Source organism: Nasonia vitripennis, chromosome 2 (assembly GCF_009193385.2).
Source record: "Nasonia vitripennis strain AsymCx chromosome 2, Nvit_psr_1.1, whole genome shotgun sequence".
Taxonomy (NCBI): Eukaryota; Metazoa; Arthropoda; class Insecta; order Hymenoptera; family Pteromalidae; genus Nasonia; species Nasonia vitripennis.
This window is the reverse complement of record NC_045758.1, coordinates 16,940,595-16,961,936: the sequence shown is the minus strand read 5'-3', so window position 1 is coordinate 16,961,936 and position 21,342 is coordinate 16,940,595. Positions and strand designations below refer to the sequence as shown.

Below are 21,342 nucleotides of genomic sequence, written 5' to 3'. Positions count from 1 at the left end.
AAACGGTGGCTGGATCGCGAGAAAAGTGCTTCGTGACACCGTTTTCTCGACCATTAAATTTTTACAAAAAGTAGCCATTATTCGACACGGCATATTGTACACTCGATGGCACTAGACTCTGATGGAACGTTTTCTAAAATGCTCCAATCAGCCTGCTCGATCCGAAGAAATACCAGAACACATATCACTATGAGGGTCAATTAAGTATGAGAGAAAAGACTTCAATTTAAAGTGAAAATCGTTAAAGATAGTTGCTTGATTACCTCATATTTATACAAAATTTAACTGCGAAAAGACACGATACCTGCTATTTATATAACACAACGTAAATTTACGTATGTGTCTCGTGTAAACATCCATGCATAGAAATTCGAATCAATTCTCTCGCGTTATTTGATATTCATACCTAAAACAAACTCGCGTGGAAGGCTGATAAATAAGTCAATGCCTGGTTTACGCACACTCACAAAAACACTAGAAAGCGAAATAAAATCGCGTGGCAGCGGAATCGAAAGGGCGCTTAAACGCGGCCTTTATATTCCGCTCGCGCAAATACACCCGACAACGCAAACATAAAAAAAACTGGAGAGAAAATTCACGCAGGTCCGAGCTTTTTCATCTCTCGCACTCGAACGCGGCACACAGTCGCTATACAATGCACGGCGGAGATCGGGAATATCAAAGCCCAAGCGCGCAATAACGAGCCCCCGATCGCGAGGCTTGCACAGCTTTTATTTCACTCACGCCGCGCATGCGCGCCCAGCTTCAGGGACGCGCCTCGCCTCCTACCGTTATGACCTAGTTCGGTAGCTGCAAGCTCTGGAGAGTGAGAGAAAGAGAGAGAGAGAGAGAGAGAGAGAGAGAGAGAGAGAGCGAGAGAGAGAGAGGACCGGGAGAGATGCAGCAAGGGCTATACACACGTACATGAATAAACGAGGGATTCGGTGGCTGTGCGCAAGGACATTGCTTTACGAGCCTCCTGCCCAGCTGAGAGAGGGGCTATAAACTCCCACTTGGCGCGTACCAAGAGCTTTTCTCGTCGAAGACGTTGGCTTGCCTATACTGTATACACGGACAGACGCGCGCGGCTCTTTGTTTCCGTTCGAGCGCCGCGCGTCTGTCTTTATCTCGCGGCTGCAGGCGAGGAATTCCAAACGAGGCCGCGTTTTATAGGCGGCGCGAGCGCAGGAAGTGGGTCGGCCGTACGAGGACGTTGCGATTTTTCGAATTCTGATGTATGTGCATGCAGGTGCGGGCCGATTTTTCTCGATGCAGGCCCTTGATAGGCCCTTCGGAACGGCGCGCATACTTCGGACTTGACACTGCGGCCATTAAGCTATCAACGCGGAGGGAGAATCCGCGGAATTCATCCCCTGTTGAAAATATATACCTGATGGATATCCAGGTGGATTTTCCATATGGATAATCTTTATGGATTCATGTGGATTCCATATGGATTTATGTGGGATTCCATGTGGATATTCCATATGGATATCCACATGAATATCCGTCTAGTTTATTAAAAAGTCAAGACAGTTAAAAATTTTTTATGCGCCAGTTATGTATAGTTCATCTATCCATTAATGGAAGTACCATCCGGATGATAACACCTAAACTGGGGTTGTGAGCTCCAAAATATTCACTTTTTAATTATTTTATAGAAATTAAAATTTTTTGTAATGCTAAACAAATTAAGATTTTGGAGCTCACAACCCTAGTTAAGGTGTTATTATCCGAATGGTACTTCCATTAATGGTTGTTAACCTATACATAACAGGCGCATACAAAATTTTTAACTGTTTTGACTTTTTCAAAAACTAGACGTATATCCATGTGGATATCCATATGGAATATCCACATGGAATCCATATGGAATCCACATGAATCGATATAGATTATCCATATGGAAAATCCACCTGGATATCCAGGTATATATTTTCAACAGGGTCGCTTCTTTGCAAATTAAAATCCTTCGCAGTCCGGTGTCGAGAATTGAACGATCGAGTGAACTTACCTGTAAGTGAAAACTCGATCATAATTGTACAATCTGCCTCGTCCGAATAGATCAAATTGTAGTAGCGTTCCACTGAACGTTCTACCACAGGATTTTTAAAGCATGATTTAAGCAAATACTTTAGATTTTTGTGAGCAGCCGGCTGCTTTGCGAATAGTTTCGATGTTTATAACGGCTCGAGCTGCTGCAGAGGTAGACGCATGACGCGTGCTATGTGCCGAATAAATGCTCGTATCTATACCGCTTTCTTTTAACGTATCTTTAATCCAACGGCTAATTGTTTGTGTTGTCGCTGTATGGTGTGGCTTTTTAAATGTTAGGATTAAATTTTTATCCTTTTCTGTCCTAAGGCTTGCAGTTTTTTCTACGTAAACTTTTAAAGTTTTTGCAGGGCAAATATTTTCTTGTCTAGTAAAAAATGGAATTTTTAACAAAGGTTGTTCTTTTACTCGGTTGCTAGTTTTTATTCTATCCGTGATTCGAATTTTGATCTCGTTTTCCATTTCTTTTATGTTATCTAATTTTATTTTTGACAATGTCTGAATGAATGCGTTTTCCCGTGACTAAAGCTAAAAGTGTAACTCATTTTTTCGTTAAATTCTCAAGAGACAAAGCATCATTTGAAAATAAAATTGAGAGAAATGTCAGTACTCTATCTGGATCCCATATTTCATTATATTTAGCATTTTTCGGTTTTTGATTAGCAACGCCCTTAAAAAACCTACTTATTTCCGGCATTTCTCCCAAACGGTTGTTCATAATCAACGAAAGTGCAGCCCTGTAAATATTAAGCTTACTGTACGATTTTACGACTTCTGATTGCCTCGTGAAGAATTCTATAATATCCTTTGTATCGGCTTCGTATAACGAGATGTTTTTCTCTCTGCAATAATTCCACCATTTATTCACTGGGTTTCCATATCTTGCCAATGTTGTTTCTGCTCTAGATCTCTTTTCGCGTGTATGATTGCAGGATAATTTCGCGGCAACCAGGATAAGTTTCTGAGACAATTGATGCGATTTGCTGTAAGGAGACGAAAGTAATTTAGGATTAGGCCCGAGATAGAGAAAAGGTGTCGTTGCTAGCGATTTATACAACGAAAACCAAGATTGAGTTGGCCAATATGGCACAACTACAATCCCTTCTGCGTTATCTATTATTATGTTACGTAGAACTTTGAGAATAACAGAAAATAGCGTAAAAGCGGAAAATTTCAAATTTGTCCACGGTATTGTGAATGCGTCAATTTCGATAGAATCTGGATCTTTTTTCCAAGTAATATATTTTTTACACTTTGCATTTAAACAGGAAGCAAAGAGATCAATTTCTGGAACACCGAAGCTTTTTATGATCATGTTAAATGCCCAACTTGCTATTTCCCATACAGTTTCTGGCGGTAATCTACGAGAGTCTGTGTCTGCTTCAAAATTATCCTTTGATTTTATATAAGATGCGTATAAAAAAATATTCCTACTTTCACGCCATTGCCAAATATCTCGTACAATATTGTTAAGTTTTGGATATTTTATTCCGCCCATTCTATTCACGTAAGAAATGGCATTAGTATTGTCAATTATGAGTAGAATTTCGCAATTTCCTTCATTTTTCGCGAAACATTTGAGGCCATTAAAAGCAGCTTGTAACTCTAAAAAATTGATATGGTCTGATTCACCATTCTCCCACCAACCATGAACCTTTTCACCTGCACAGAAAACGCCCCATCCTGTGAGAGATGCGTCAGTGAAGATTTCTAGATGATACTTGTTGTCTCGAATGTAATTTTTAACTAAAAATATGTTGTTTAGCCACCATTGTTATTATTTTTATTGAGGGCTAAAAATGTATCTCGTTCTAGTCGCTTAGTGTACAGCCAACCGTATGTAACGGCAGGACACGCTCATACAAGCGTACCTATGACTTTTGCGACTTCTCTGATTTTAAATGATTTCCCATTGTATAATTTGTCAACTGCATTTTTAATTTTTTCGCGTTTTTCATTAGTCAAATAGATACTGAAATGTTTGCTATCCAGAATAAAACCCAAATATTTACACTGTTTACTCGGTATTAATTGTCTTTTCTTTGTATTAATTATGAGACCTAATGATTCTAATAAATTTCGAGTAATGCAAACATTCCTCAAGCAATCTTCTCGGTTTCTAGCTATCAGTAAAATGTCATCCAGATATATCACTAATATGGTATTTTCTAATCGTAATTTCTCTACAACTGGTTTTAACAATTTTGTGAAAATATAAGGAGCTATTGAAAGTCCGAAGGGCAAAGCGTTAAATTCGTACAAGTATTTTTGTACGAAAATCTTAAAAACTTCCTTGATTTTTTATTAATTGGTACGAGTAAATAACCGTCTTGCAAATACATAGCTGCCATATACGAGTCTTTAGATAAAAGTTTTAGCGCAGTTTTAACATTTTCCATTTTAAAATGTGAAGCGACTATAAATTTATTAAGCTGTTTGAGATTTAAAATAAATCTATAATCTCCATTCGGTTTTTGTCGCAAAAAATAAGTCGAAATAAACTGCTTTTTGCAAGGTTTGCATTTTGATACAGCACCTTTCTCTAACAAAATATTTATCGAAGATTCACACGCTAAATTTTCTTCTTTAGAGAAATGCGGTTCTGGTGGTACTACAGGCTGAATTACGTTATAATCAAATTTGATTGTATAACCTCTTACGCAAGAGATAATGAAAGGATCATTCGTAATTTTCTGCCAAGATTGTTCAAAGAATCTTATTCTACCGCCAATTTTACTTACAGGTGCATCTACTTCCACCTGAAGTTCCTGTTCTGCCCTCGACTGCTGGATTGTCATTTCTGCCCCCTCGCTGGGCGTGTGTACGTCGTGTTTCGTCGATGGAGGGGGCCTCTGTAGTTTAAATCGCCTCTCGAATTTGTCTGGTTTCTATAGGAGCTTCTTGAGCCAAAAAAATCAGGTTTTCTCGCAAACCGATCTTGTTTCGAAAGGCCACTTCCGACTTTCTCCACTTCCTTGGCAATTTTAAGTTTCTCCGAGAAATTCTGGCCGTAAAGATACTCGTTGATTTCGGATTTTTCTGCTACGTTGACCGCTACTTGCTTCAAAGCTGGATTTATAAGGGCCCTTCTAGACATTGAAATTTGAAAATGTAAATCAGGCAACAATTTTCCGGCATCACTTGTAGACTCGAAAATGAATTTTTTCGCTTCGTCGGTGTCATTTTTTCATCCGACATCAGCTTTGTTAAAACTTTCGCTATTGCTGAAAGAGCTGAGCCAAGCTGATTTTGCGTAACTACTTGAAATTGGTCTCTGCATTGGATAGATTTTCCAACTCCCGATTTAATCTCCGAATTGAGCTTTGGCGATTTAAGAAATACACAATTTTCCGGGATTAAATATTTTTGAAACAAAGATTCTTTTGACCTCTTAGCAAAACCTTTATGGCAAATTTGCTGCCAAACTTTTGCAACTTCGGCATGAATAGGAGGTTCAGTGTTTAATTCTTGGATTGACTCTCCTAAGAGATTAAGCAACTCCGAGTTTACTTCTGGCTGACTTTTATTAGGAGCAGAAGACTCACCTGATGTTCTCGCAGTATCGGTTACCTTAACCTTGTCGTGGTGGTTTTGACTCTCGGCTCTTTTCCTCTCACTATCGTTCCTAGTGGTGGCTGAGCATGTCTATCAGCTCGAAACACTTCGATTAGGGGAGCGTGAGTAACTTAGCGAGGTGCGACTTTCATATGAGCTGCTGCGCCGGTATGAATATTCACTGGAAAGCGAGCTGCTGATGGAGGTACTATACGTCTACGATACGGCGAGCCTCTCGGGCGACGCTCACTGTCGTTTTCGGACGGATAATTTTTGTGCGCACTGCTCCTTCGAGGCTTTTTGTATCGATGCACTGATGCATTACCTCCTTGTTGGCTGTCACGTCTTTGCCCCGAATGTGCACGTTTACAGTTTCTCCGCTCGTGTTGATGTCGATATGCTGACGATGCTGTTGGTCTCGGCGGACTTTTGCTGCGTGAGTGCACCGTATGGCGCCGTGAACGATGGAATGAGCTCGACTTTTCGTTATCTCTTCGATCTATACTCCGATTCCTTTTTCGATGATGAGAACTCATATTGATGAAAAAGAAATTCAATGAGCGAGTATAAGGTTATGCCTGTAGCTTGGAACGCGCAGGAAAGCGTAATGGCACATTCAGAGATATAATACCATGGCAACAAGCGAGACAAGTGAATTCTTAAATCATGCTTTAAAAATCCTGTGGTAGAACGCTCAGTGGAGCGCTACTACAATTTGATCTAGAGGACGAGGCAGAGAAGTACAATTTTCGTTCCCTTCTAAACAGACGTGAAAAGGCAAAATTAAAATATCTAAGCAGGTCACCTGCTCGTCGAGTGCTGACGGTGTGAAAAATTCGAGCAACCAGTGGCACGAAATTCAAAAGCAAACCGTCGACTCTTCCTTTGATCCCTAACGAACATCCTACTATAGAGGTATACAGCTTTCAACCGCATCCGCCTGCAGGGAAAATCCAAACTCGATCTCGTGCACAAGCTTCAACCGAAAACCGAAAACCTTCATTCAGCGCGCTCTGAATTGGCGAACGACACAGAAGCGGCTACATCGTGGTCGACATCGAGGATCGTCCGGATGCAGATAGCCATAGACGGCGGTTGCATACACACAATTTGCGCGTCTGGTATAACTCGGGGAAGGCTTACGCGTTAGCCCGTTGAGCGAAACTGGCGGTATACAGAGACTGTAATTAGGGTCGAGGACATAGCGAAATTGAAGAGGCTCGCAATATTGCATATTCCTTTTTTTATATCACTGAGTATTTCAATCCGTCGTGTGCAGCTGTGGGCAGAGTTGTTACTCGTCACGCGTACGTCCATATGTATTGGAAATGGGCCGCGTGAAGCACGTCGTATCTCGATCGAATAATATCGAAATGAAATTTTTCATTTATATTTTTCCGCATATGAGGGAGATGATCGTGATGACGACTCGTTTCTATCATACCACGACTCGATTGCTTTTTCGAAAATTCGAAAAATCGTTTTTTTTTCGCAATATATAACAGTTTGAAGCGCTTTTTCTTGTTATACTTGTTGAAAAAACTTGCGAAGTATAGTTTTACAGGCACGGTAATAAATTTATAAAAATAAAGTACAAGAAAAATAGTCGCTTATTTGCATTTCGATTTTCCTTGGCGATCCTTGACCCGAAAATTTATTATTCTCTCTCTCTCTCTCTCTCTCTCTCTCTCTCTCTCTCTCTCTCTCTCTCTCTCTCCCTCTCTGGCGGCTCCTTTCCATTTTCTTTGCGTAACTTAACACGAGGATGCGAAGGAAGTGTCATCGATGTCAAGTACTTGAGTTTCATGAAAATATTGTCACGCAACTGCGCAGCCGGGGGATGTAAATTTTACAACTACCCTCCCCCGCAGTCATTTGCGAAAGTCACGACTCGAGTGCGCGTGAATAAATTTGCGTGCCCTCGATACGGGAAGGCTTTTATTTTTTACGCTCACGATGCTCTAAATAAGGCTTCGCGAGAGGCCTTGTTTGTAGGAAGATTACGTCGCCACATCAACTCGCGATTGTTTTCACGATGCAAATGATAGAGTGTATAGGATATAGCGTATACTTTTTATACATGTGAACGGCGAAGTAAAAGCGCGTGATGGATGCGCTGGAAATAAAAAATTCCGTACGTTAAAAGCACGTTTTTTCCCACCATTAAATTTCATTAAGCTGATCCCCTGGCATGACCCATTTCCTTCCGCGCGAGAGAACAAAGCGCGAATCAATCAAGCCCACAAATTAATCACCGGTACCTCAACGCTGCATGGGTGTGCCTATATAGATAGTCGTTGCGAAAAAGAAAGCCCACGAGTGTGCAGCGTCGCCGTACTTTCAATTAATCAAGGCTCGAAGTTATAAAGAAGAAAAGAAACACGCGGTAGTAGATAAAGTCCTAATGGAGCTGCAACTATACCTATACATAACAGAGGTAGTTGTCCTCGCGCCTGACTTTTTCCTGTACAGCGCGAACGAAGAAGTGAAAAAAACGCGCTGCGGGCAGACGCGATGCGAGGGAAGCGCAAACTGGCTCATTTAGGGAGTTCTTTCAAGGAGAGATACGAAGACGAGTTGCAAGTTCCGTAAGTATTTCTGTTATAGCGACACACGAGCAAAAGCTATGACGACGATTCGCGGAATGTCGGACGCTTGAGGAAAACTATACATTTTGTCGCTGGATATAAAAAATATATATTTAAAAATAATGGGGAGGACAAATTCTTTTGATCGAAAATTGTTTCTGTCAGTTTTGAAAACAAAGAAGAAATTTCACTTTCTTCTTTTTCAGAATACTATGAACCATTACAATAAATCTGCATCACCAAAAAGTCTTTCTTCCGTCAAATTCCCGTAGAATAGCAATCGTGATTTCATTAGCACAATGCTTACAGAGGAGCGTGAAAATCCATGTCAACGATTCGCAAATAAGACTCTCGAGCTAACCAGCAGTAGTCACCTATTCCGTCTCTCCTGCAGCGCGTATCGCTCCTTGTTTGATCCATCGCCGCCGTTGCATCAGCAGTAGCAGTAGCAGCGCCAGCGGCGATTACAATTAGCCCGAGGCAAAAAGGAGTATCTCTGCTCGGCAAGGCGGAAAAGAACGCGAGAGACGACATCCCTGGGGCGTCGTCGTCGTCGTCGTAGCACAGGCTTCCGTGCCCTATATGTACCGAAGCGCGCTCGCTTGTATTATACACATAGGTACCTGTACACACAGCAGCGGGGAAGCCCCCAACCTATAACGGAACAGAGCAACGTGTATGGTTGTAAGCTTCCGAAGGATGCAGCTCGCGTATACGTATACGGCTGTACACCGCTAGGCTTTGCCGATGGGAAAAAGCTGTAGGGAGGAAGAAAAGTTGCCTTTTCTGCCGTAATTATCCGTAGGCCATTTGAAGGCTATTCATCTTTAATGCTTCGAGTCTTTTGAGCCTTTTTTTTCAACCATCCCCTGACTTTTGAATCAAGACAAATACAATTTGGATTACTTATAGTAATTCACAATGTATTATATATTCTCGATTATATCTATATTTTTTCAGTTATAATCATAAAATATTTTCTAATAAAAACAAAAGAGCCAGTACATTTACGAAAGCGGATACGCACATAATTGACGCGAGAACGAAGAGGCAATCATTTTCCCTCAGAACGTCGTTTATCGTCCTTCTCTTCGTGCGCGCGCGCATCCCGGTTCGCCGTGGCAGAGCCATATATAGTTTCCCCGTGTGTCTTTGTCCCGTCGCGCGCGAATCTATTCCTCTCGTTGGCAGCTCAGCGCCATTCTTCCGGAATTGTTGGAACGCGCGATTCGGCGCACACTCGGAAATGACGACTCCGCGGGTTGTTTATAGCCCCCCCCCCCCCCCGCTGCGGAACAACGGTTTCGGATGAGACAATCGAGCGTCGCGTGAGAAAAATACGAGATTGCGGCTCTGCGATAGGTTCGGACGAAGAATTTTGATCGCTGCAACTGATGAGCAATTAAAAAAAGAACTTTATTTACATAATATATTTCTAACATAGTCGTCAAAACTATACCGAATTAAGCTGTTATACCATAATATCTGCAGAGTACATTTATAATTTAATTTAATAACAAGACCCTCGTTCGCTCCTCAATATACGATATGCGAAACGGTAAACATCAACAGCACTAATCGCGCTTCTTCCTTCCCATTTCACCGGCTTAGTATTGCTGTGTGTGTACAGCCTCTCTCGCAGACGGCTTTTTCTGCGCCGCGCTACCGTACAACGTTCCAGACCGATCTTTGTGCTTGCCGATCCACGCACTCGCGCACGAGAGTTTGTACGCCTGTGTGTGTGTGTGTGTGCAGAGGTATAGCCAATGCAGCTCCCTCACATTAACGGTTGCTCGGCCTCGTTGCCGTTAGGCGCGTGCGAGAGGCTCTCTCTCTCTCTCTCTCTCTCTCTCTCTCTCTCTCTCTCTCTCTCTCTCAGCTGTTTGCGCTGCAGCGGCGGCATATCAGCTGTTATTTCGCGAATCGATGCAGCTGCTGTGCAGTAGATTTATTTTTTCTGCTTCTTTGTGCGGGGATCGTTTTGCTGCTCTCGTTTTCTTGCTCGCCGGTTGTATATACCCGTTCGCGTGGCTCTTCTTATTGCCGTCGATATAAGGCTGGAGTTAACGAGCTGCAGCCAGAGGATTAATTGATTTAATTGCAAGCGAGGGATGGATCGTGCTCAGCTTCTGTCGGGGTGATTGATTGAATCTTCGAGACTTTGTGCTTGGGCTGATAAAGTTATTACACCCGTGGTGGTTTGAATTGTATGGTATAAACTGCGTGTCGCGTGAGAAATTTTACGTAAGAGTATACGTTGGCGATTTTAATTTATTTGAACAAATTATTATGAAAATTTGATTGCGTAAAATATTTCATTCAGAGCACCTCGACGCTGCGTGACACAATTAAAGTTTTAATCCGATTTACATGACGGACGAGTTCCGGAAAGCAGTGGATATTTATATCACTCGAGACCAAAAGCTCGTATTATACTTTGCCATGTCATAAAAGTGCACCTTTCAACAACTTTGAATCTTGCCTGATATAGAAATAACATCAACTCGCGAATCAAAAAATGAAGTCGGAGTATAAAATTAACGATCGCTTGAAACAATACACCTATATACCTTTTTTTTTTCTTTAAATGGCATTTGGAACTTGAAAGTTCATCGCCTCATCTACGCAAGCCTTCCACGCTGCCCTATCTTGTGTCAACCCCACCCAAGATGCACCTCTCCGATCGACACCCAACCGTCCTATTTCTACTAGATCCGCTTTTACGTTGTCCTCCCATCTACGTCTAGGTCTACCTAGAGGTCGCGTTACCATCGGCCTGCCCTTCATGACACGCGCTGCCGTACGGTCGTCTCCCATTCTCGCTACGTGCCCTGCCCATCCCAATCTGCGCGATTTTATTATTCTGTTAATATTTGGTGACGCGTACAGATTGTGTAACTCGTCATTGTGTAGTCTTCTCCATTCCCCGGTTTCCTCATCTTTCTTCGGCCCGTATATTTTTCGCAAGACTTTATTTTCAATTACCCTAAAACGCTTGTCCGCCTGCTTAGTGAGAGCCCACATTTCGCACCCATACAGAACCACCGGCAGTATTATTGTGCTGTATACTCTTATTTTAATGTTTTTAGACAACAGCCTCGACTTAAGGGGTCAAGCCTGGGTTAAATCCTGCAACAAAACAAAAAGATATTCTTCTTACCAACAAATTTTTGATTTGATCTAATTTGAAAAAAAAATTCTATTGAAAATATATAAAATATACACCATTTTTATCGAAAAAAAAACATGTATATACCTTGTAAAATCATTGACAAATATCCATGACATTTCACTATATAAATAAGTGTTTTCAGTCACTTGCCACGGCTTTTTGAAAGATCCGGAACGTCTTCTTTACTCTATCCGGGCTTAAAATGTACCTTAAACATGCCCCCTCGGACCGATCGAGAGACAAATTTTGTTGCTAGCAAAGTTTAATTGATATTTTTTAGATAACAAAATTTGTTGCTAAATATATTTAATTCATATTTTTTAGAAATGTCTCTCGATCGGTCCGAGGGAGCATGTTTAAGGTACATTTTAAGCCCGGATAGAGTAAAGAAGATGGTCCGGATCTTGCAAAAAGCCGTGGCAAGTGACTGAAAACATTTATAAATGTCATGCATTTTGGTCAATGATTTTACAAGGTATATACATGTTTCTTTCGATAAAAATGGTGTATATTTTATATATTTTCAATGGAATTTTTTTTTTTTTTCAAATTATATCAAATCAAAAATTTTTTGGTAAGAAGAATATTTTTTTGTTTTTTTGCAGGATTTAACCCAGGCTTGACCCCTTAAGTAAATTACTCACGGCGTAGAAGCAAGCATTACCCGAATGGAGTCTCTATTGTTTATTTCGACATTAATCTCGTTTCTATCATTTATGGTCGTACCCGGATACTTGAATTCGCTAACCTTTTCAAAAGTGAAATTCCCAACTCTGAGATCTCCCTCCTCTCTGCAGATGCCTAGTTTATCCACAATCATGTACTTTGTTTTTGATTCACTCACTTCTAACCCTGTATACTCCGCCGCTTTTATGAGGATTTCCGTGTTTCTTGCTACCGTTTCCCTACAATCCCCCAGTATATCCAAATCATCTGCGTAGCCTAGTATCTGCGTTGTTCCATTAAGAGTTGCGCCCAGCTGGCTAACCTGCAATTTCTAACGACATACTCTAACGTTAAGTCGAACAGCATCGTAGAGAGCCCATCCCCTTGTTTTAAACCATAGCGTATCGTGAAGGGTTCTGATACCTTACCGCCTACTCGGACCTTTCCCGTGCTTCCGTTCAGACATATTTAAATCAATCTCACGAGTTTTTTGGTACACCGAGAAGTACTAGAATTTGATACATTTTGCTTCGCTTAATAGAATCGTACGCTTTTTTAAAATCTATAAATAGTTGGTGTATGGTTTCGCAAAATTCCCACTCTTTCTCTAACAACTGTCTTATGGTAAACATTTGATCGCTCGTTGATCTGTTGCACCGAAATCCGCACTGATAATCTCCTACTATATCTTCCGCGAATGGAGTGAGTCTAGCTTGTATTACGTTTGACAGAACTTTGTAGCACGTTGCTAAAAGTGAGATACCCCCTATAGTTGTTGCAGTCTGTCTTATCCCCCTTTTTAAAAATCGGTATAATGATAGATTCCTTCCAATTTTCGGGTATTGTTTCATTTTTCCAGATGGCACATACTAGTTTATAGATTTTAAAGTAAGCTCGACGTCCCCATACTTGAGTAACTCATCTGGTATAGAGTCATTTCCCGCTGCTTTGTTGTTTTTTAGTTTTTTAATCGCGGCCTCTATTTCTTGGTAGCTCGGTTCCTCAACGTGGAGTTCGGCAGTGTGAATTTCATCCCCTAATTCTTCGCTATTTTCGTGCACGTTTAATAATTTATCGAAATAGTTTTTCCATAGCGACGGTAATTCGTTGTCATTTGTTACGAGGTCCCCGTTTTCGTCCTTCATCAATTGCGCTCAACTCCTTAAACCCTTTCTGATGGCGTTAATCCCTCTGTACATTTCGCGGGGGTTATTTTCCTTACTGTTAGTTTCTATTCTCCTAATAAGATTCTTTTGATACTCCCGCTTCTTATTTCTGTAGATCGCGCTCGTCTATTTCCTTACGTTAGAATACTCTTCTACGGTCCTATCGCTTCTATTTTGTAAGCTATCTAATTTAGCCTTTTTGCGCCTTTCAAACCAGAGTTCGCACTCTTCGTCAAACCATGGTTTGCTCTTTGGCTTTTTCTTTTTACCCAGTACTTTGTTCGCGGCCTCTTTTACCGTTTTTTCGATGTCCCCCCATAAGCTATTCGGTTCGTCATTCCCCTCCGGCGATGTGTTTGCTTCTTCAAGTGCCTGAAACCTGTTATTAATTTCTGTCTGGTACCTAATTCGCTCTGTTATATCTCGTAGCTTTTCAATATCGAAGCTTTCTACCTTGTTTGTTCGCTTATTATTTTGATTCGCTACTAATCTAGCTCTTAATTCGGCTACTAGTAGGAAGTGGTCCGAGTCGCTATCTGCCCCTCTATAAGCCCTTACGTCGAGAACGCCCTTAGTATGACGTCTTTTTTCAATGAGAAAACGATCAATTTGGTTCTGTGTGGCCCCGTCCGGCGATGTCCACGTTACTTTGTGTATGTCCTTGTGCTTAAAACACGTAGTTTTGATTATAAGATCTTTTGCTGCCGCGAAATTTATGACCCTAATACCGTTATCATTGCTGGCTTCATGCAGGCTTTCCTTTCCTATAGTAGGCCTAAACATTTCCTCCCTACCTATTTTAGCATTGAAATCGCCTAATACTATTCTTGTGTCGTAAGACGCGAACTGATCGATTACCTGCTCTAAAGTTTCGTAATAGAGATCCTTAGCTTCTTCTTCTTTGTCCTCCATAGGACAGTGTACATTAATAAATACATATCTATACCATTCACCTTCGATGATGATGTACGAGAGCATATCATTGACGGATTTGAAACTTTTAACCGAATGTATGATGCTTTTGCTTACGAGAAATCTGGTGCCTAGGGATCTCCCGCTCCCGGCCCCATACAGGTACGTGAAGTTACCCGATGCTAGTACTCCGCCATCTGGCCACCGCGATTCCTGTATTGCTACCAAATCTAGATTGTACCTATCAGCTTCCTTCATGAGTTCTTTAAACGCGCCTGCTCTGTATAGACTGCGAACATTCCAAGTTCCGACCCTTAAGTTCCTTTTGGTTTGGTTTTGATTTTTTTGAGCCATGATAGTATGTTAAACCCGCGCGCTTCGGATCCTCCCTAGAACTAAGTATGAGAGCTTTCCGACTTTGCCGAGGACAGTGTCAACTCGTCATCAGACACACTACGGTTTCATTCTCGCATCCTAACGCCCTCCTGCAAGGCAGCGCGCCTTCGCTGGCATCGTTACCGCGTAAGACCAGGTGAAGAATCATTCTACACATCCCCTTTCGGGGCAGTTGTCCTCGTCCCCGCATCCTCCTCGGCAGCAGGATTTTTGCCCATTTTTGTAATGTGTGATGAATGAGATAGATTAAGAGATAAGAGATAATGTAAAGTGTTTTTTGTTGTGGTTCTTGCGTAGTGTTTCTAGATGAATGCGTTTGACAGTGTGGGCTCATCACACCCACGCCTGTTCCTATTGGCTGTCCGCGACTGCTTATTCAATTTATTCGCAGCTAACCTCTTTCTCAGGGGCTGTTCCTCTATCCGCAACCTGAGGACGCGCTGTGTACTGGTGATAGGCACCCACCCGTCTGATCTGGACGACAACGACCAAGACCCGCTTAGGGTAGCGGCATTGTAACAGACACCTATATACCTAAGGTATAATAATAAAAGAAACAATATACGTGGAAACACCAGCTGCCACCCGTCGGATAATTCACGCAAGCGTCTGTTGTAATAAAAGAACCGAGCCATCCGCAGCTTGTCCCCTACTTCCATGACTCCCGCCCTCTTTCTCCGCACTGTGAGTCTATAATACCGAGTCTATAATATCTATACACCGAAAATCCCCATTTAATATAAATACAAGCCGAGAGGTGGGCAAGCCCGTCTCCCGTTCCTGAAACATTTATCAAAACGGCGGATCCGCGCGCTCGAGCACCATAAATTATTCAGGCCTCTATAGCATCGATGAGAGAGCCGCGCGCTCGTTTTCGCGCGCCTGCACCACCATTATATTGATTTCTGCGTGAGTGGTGCGTCGAAAGAGACCGAGAGGGAGATAGATAGCGAAGATCGCGGATAAGCGAAATCAATTTGCGAGCTGGCTTTGAACGTTACGATACTTGTGCGGTGCATGTGTATGGGTATACATATGCACCGAGAGCAGAAAAGTCCGTATGCATCTCTCGAAATTTCTTGCAGTGGAATTTACTTGTGGCGGCTGCTACTGCGAGAGAGATTGCTTCGGTCAACAATTCTCAGACTGAAGGTTTTAAAGGGGATCTTTTTTCAATGATGTTAATAGTATATTTTACGATTATACAAGTGGCATAAATTTTGTTAAAATAATATCCGTATATAAAACTCCAGTCTCCATAACAAAAATTTAAGTGATTTATTTCAGTGATTCTTTTAACTTAAAATAAAGGTCATATGAAATTTGTTTTGCTCTTATACTGGTTATCCCTGACTGGCATAGATAAAACATGGATCTACATATGGGTGATTATCTGACAATTCAAAGACAACAATTTTTATTATGGCCCAAACTGACCGGCTATAACTTGAAAACAAGTAAAGGGATCGCGCTGAAATCTTTTTTAGGAATCAACGGCATCGTATAGAACAAATATATGCAATTATGCGGGGTCATAATAAAAATTTCCGTCTTTGACTTGATAGAGAATCACCCATGTACGAAAGCGATTAAGGGAAGACTCATTCGCCTTTAGATTCGTTTTAATTGTCGAAATTCAAAAACTCATCCAACTCTTGCAGTGGCAAATTCAAATCATGCTAGTGACAGAGTTTGTTGAATGAGAGAATGTCTTCCTTCTCTCTCAAAGCTCTACTCTCTACAACTACTGTTCGTAGTTTATTGAAGGTAGTATATTTGACTGCATTTTTATAAGTTTATCAAATCATCAAAAAAATGTTATCACAAATTATGCCAGATGTTATTTAACTTTTCCGTCGTTATAAAAATAAGTTACCGTGAAGGGTTAAGTTCTCATGTTCCAAAAGTTCTTCTAAATTAGAGGCTGCGTCTACTTCACTTCCACGTCGTTTCAAAGATTTTTCAAGAGTGTTGTCTCTGAGTGCCGAATTATCAGGTTTTGGTCAAGTGGATAAATACGCAGGATTCTGAGGAATGAAAAGATGATGTTAAAAAAAATTTAGACAATACCAAAAACAATATTTTAATATTCATATAAAAAAAAATTTTATAACAAATTTTTTAAATTTTTTTTATAAACTATTTAACAATTTTTTTTTATTTAAGTGTGATTTATCCAACCAGTCTCTAAATTAGTAAATCTCAAGCAGTGCGATGGTGGTGTAATGGTCAGCATAGTTGCCTTCCAAGCAGTTGATCCGGGTTCGATTCCCGGCTATCGCACATTTTTTTATATTTTTCCTAAGCTTTAATGTATTACTAAGTGGATTTTATTTTTGCGAATTCAATATTTATCATTTCATACCAAAAATATACTCTCCAAACAATAATAGAAATAAAAAAAACTAAATTTGGTATTCTAAAATATGCACGTGTATAGCATTTTTAAGTGATTATTACGTAATAGTCGTGCAATCTTTATATCAATTCATGATATTAGGCGACTTAAATGCAAGACACGAGTATTGGAACTATGATAAAAATAATTTCAGAGGAACACAACTCCGTAACTGATGGCTAACTAACTATAGCTTATTAGAATACAAATCTGATGTAAAGAGAACCAGTGAACACAGATTTCCTTTATCCAGTACATATATTGACTTTGCAATAGTAAACATTAAACTTAAATTCAACAACACAAACTGTAACTGACTGTAAGTTCTGATTTTATCTGGGCGACGGACGCACAGACCTTTAAGCAATGGTCATGCGGATAAGCCACAGTGCGACATCCGTCAAAGGGTGTTCGCGACTGTAGGTCAGATTTCTGGCATATAAAAAAGAAACTTCTTAATAGATTAAAGGGCTTGAGGTCGGTCAAGAAAAATAACGTTTCGAATGATTTAAGACTATTGAGAGAGACTGATCGGCAGATGTACAAATAAGTAAATAAAGAGCGCTCGTTGCCTAGCAAACAATATTAAAAAAAGAACAGATGCTACCAAGAAGTCTCTACGCACGGTTCGATTTTTGTCATTAATCTTTCTGTAGTTTAAATTGTCTAATTGAAATATATAGCCTTTACTTTAAACGAACTGAAGCGAAAAAAGCTATCTATATAAAAAACAAATTAATAAATTTAATAAAAATTTAATAAAAATAATTAGTTAATTACATTGACGAGCTACAAATAGCAATATAAAAGAGTATAGAAGAATCAACCATGATATTAAAATTCAGAAATAGAATGTGTTAAAATTTTTTTCCGGATTAGTTTTTTTAAAAACATATACAATTCACAAAACTGAATGAATTTGTTCCTTCAACGAAGTGGTTGCATGGAATATTCTACGTTTTTACAACTTTTTTAACGAAAATCAATAGTAGACAACAACTTTTGTTTGGAACAACAATTTAAAGTCGTCGACTCCTGATACATTATCTTGCTAAGGTGAATCCGCAATGGTAGTCTTGGGCATCAAACAAGACGTTCCATTGTCTTGCGGTTTGCGCGAGCCAGAAATCTTAGAAAATTGCAAGCATCTTGTTGAACGAATGAACTGACACAGCATGAGGACGAAAACCACGGGTCGAAGGACGAAGAGCAAAGAATAAGATGTCGTCGTGACTTGATGAATATCACTTTTGAGGATACATCGAGTATAAAGTCTCGTCGAGAGTATGCAAAATTGATTCTCCAAACTATTAAGGTCTCAATAATGTTGGTTTTTATTTATTTGCGTCTGAGAGTATAGCGATACTTAAATTTAATAAAAATTGGAAGTAGTCAAATCATTTATACTATACGATTAAATATTTTATTTGTTCAACAAACTACGTTAAGAGTAAAAATATTTATTAAATTATCTCTGAATTTAAAAATGTATAAAATGTGTGGTCAACAACAATTTACAGTTTCAAAAATCTTCAATACTTAATATGTATACTGATCAAAATTATTTAATTTTCCAGAACAACATTACGCAGCCGCAGACTCGAACAGTTCGACGCCAGCCAAAAGTTTTGTACCGTGCAAAGTCTGTGGCGATAAGGCCAGCGGCTACCATTACGGAGTCACCAGCTGCGAGGGTTGTAAAGTGAGTATTGTCTTACTCCTGATTTTTTAACAGACAACATATTATTAACGAACTAGTTACCTCTATTCTATAATTTTAGTAGAAATCCTATATATTTGTCTTTTAAGTATCAATTTTATTTAAAAAAAAAGGAAAATACATTTGAAATTGATCTTTGAAAAACTTATTGCAGTTTAATAAAATTTATTATTTTCTTATTATTATTATTTTTTTCTTTAATAAAATTTTCAACAATGCTAAAATTTGCAAATTTTTGGGGGCCGAGCATTTTTTTGTAAATTTGTGCACGTGCGATGGTGGTGTAATGGTCAGCATAGTTGCCTTCCAAGCAGTTGATCCGGGTTCGATTCCCGGCCATCGCACATTTTTTTCTTTTTTCTACTTCGAATTTTTACTGTATAACACGGATAAAGATTCCACGAATTATTTTTCACAAAATTTTTACGGAACACAAATAGCAAAACAAAAATAGCATTTAGTCGATAAGGTAGAAATTGCATCACACTAGTCACCTATCAAGGCTTGATAACTTATTTGCACAGCGTTGTCGGTACACAAAGCAGCCAATTCTACACTACGATATTTAGCAAAAGCATGGAACTGTTTTTGATTAGTGTATTATTTATGTATCAAGACTTTCTTCAGCCTGACGGCAGGATGATACATTTTAATACATAATTCACATCCAAACTATTGTATTTATTTAACATTAAATAAGATACAGCACTTATATGTTTTAGCTTTTGTGGATAATCTAGTAATTTATATCTATATCACGAATAAAGTGACTATAAAAATAGAAAAAAAATTATACCAAAATATGGTAATCACACTTAAATAACAAATACTTTAAAAACCATACACGGTATTGTTTAACAATGTGCTAAAATTAAAAAATTACTCTACATGGTGGAAAAAAGTCAAAGTTATCGCGCTGAAAAGAAAAACCGCTGCCAATTCTTTGGCACTAGCTTCCTTCAACATTATATATTGCTTTAATATTAGAATTGTTTTTTCTTCATATATGATTCTATAAATTTTCTGTACTTTTTTGTTTGATAGATAAAATTATTTCGAATCAATTACATTTACATAATCAATTATAATTCTCTCCTCTCTCTCTTTCTCTCGCATAGCAATAATTGTTAAACTTAATTCCAAGAGATATCACCTCCCTTTTTCACCTGACACCTTTTTTACCAACCTATATAGTTGTAAACAGTTTGTCAGTTATATTAGTTGATACCCTGGTAGAAAAATATCTCTGCCATTATCATCTATCTCATTTTCTTAGACACTTTTGAACAAATTTTATTTAATCTAATCTGTGTATGAAATTACATTTTCCTCGATATCGTTTCCTCACCACCAAGCGGTAGATATCTCTGCGCTTAGAAAATACACAAACTCCAAAAATTATACAATTACAAGTCTTCCTTAGGAAGGAAGCAACAAAATATTAAAGCAATACATAATGTTGAAGAAAGCTACATAGAATTGGCAGCAATTTATTTAGAAAGGTTCGATACTTATTCGAATTGTAATAGTTAGGATAGTTCGCGGAATGAGTCTGCAATCGCTAATAATCGAAAAATTCCCACGAACAAAACGCACATGCAATACCTAAAATCTCGTTTTTTTACGAATTGTTATAAAAAATAGGAGAATTAAGCCATGGGGAATGAGAGAAGAAAGAACAATAATTAAGAATGGGTAAAGTAAAATCTATTTAATAAAAGCTGAGATCCGAGCAATACAGTTTTCAGTTATACAAAGTATACAGGGTGAAAAAAAATTTGTTGAACCTTATTATCTTTGAAACTAACTGGTTTCATAAACAGCCCAAAGAAAGGGATAATTATCATCGAATACAAATTCATCAAAATATACTTCCTACATGTTTTTACACAAACTCAACAAAATTACCAATATACAAGGCTTTGTAGGAAGGAAGAAAAAGATAAACCGAATGAAATTGACACTATGGATTAGCAAAACATTTAAAGCAGTTATTAATACGCGACCGTGTTATCACGCAAAATTAGAAAATTCTCGGTTTAGCGCTATTGAGAAGTCCTTCAACCTAACGACAGGATAAAATCGCGAACTCCTTGCGCTCCGCTACCACTCAGCGTCAGTTGGATCACACTTTGAATTTGCTCTCGCTCTTCTCTTTCTCTACCTATACACATATTCGCTTTTGGTATCTACCACTCGATTTCTCTCTCTCTTGGCGGTATATGTATAAGGGGATAACGAGCACAAACGGCATCGATCGATCAGCCTTCGAGAGAGAAGAGTGAAGTGCAGCCGAAGGATGATTTTCTCCTTCCCTTTCTTCTTTGTATCGCAATACAGCCGCTTTGATAGAAGGGGAGAGAGAGAGACCCGCATAGTTCGATTACCAAGTAATTTATAGACGTAAAACGGCGGGGAAACTTGGCTCGCGATAAGCAAGAGATTGAGTTTGACTCCTATATCACGTGCAGGTAGTGTTGAGCAATGCATGGCCCTGGCGATTGAATGAGGAATTGTTATGGACTGCGCCAGCTGCTTTCTTTTTCTGTTGCTTGAGCAAAATCAAGTGGCGCGGTAGCGCCACGAAGGCGAGTTTGAGAAGCAGACGAAGCTTTGGCGCCCGCGACACCATTTACTTCTATATTGGTATCCGAGATTTTACTTTTAAATAAAACGATACTTTCCATAATTGTTTCTAAGTAATTTTTATATAT

General features: G+C 39.4%; 1 protein-coding gene, 1 long non-coding RNA gene and 2 other non-coding genes across 6 annotated transcripts in view; 3 read left to right on the top strand and 1 right to left on the bottom strand.

Annotated features, from left to right (window-relative positions):
- LOC103317508 (ecdysone-induced protein 78C) overlaps positions 1–21,342 on the top strand; it is a 127,735-nt gene that overhangs the window by 89,878 nt on the left and 16,515 nt on the right. For both annotated transcript variants that reach the window (XM_031922894.2, XM_031922893.1), the window contains one exon: positions 18,486–18,610. In XM_031922894.2, coding sequence (XP_031778754.1) covers positions 18,486–18,610 — 125 coding nt within the window. The remainder of the gene's footprint in view (positions 1–18,485; positions 18,611–21,342) is intronic.
- On the bottom strand, positions 2,950–6,027 carry LOC103317507. 2 transcript variants are annotated; one of them, XR_004226633.1, is made up of 4 exons: positions 5,936–6,027; positions 5,601–5,791; positions 4,797–5,144; positions 2,950–3,038 (listed from the first exon to the last, which is right to left on the bottom strand). It is a non-coding gene; the product is annotated as an uncharacterized LOC103317507 (long non-coding RNA). The 2 variants fall into 2 exon arrangements; XR_004226632.1 differs by lacking the exon at positions 5,936–6,027 and having other exon boundaries at positions 5,601–5,925.
- Positions 16,722–16,793, top strand: TRNAG-UCC. The gene has a single exon. It is a non-coding gene; the product is annotated as a tRNA-Gly (tRNA).
- Positions 18,901–18,972, top strand: TRNAG-UCC. The gene has a single exon. It is a non-coding gene; the product is annotated as a tRNA-Gly (tRNA).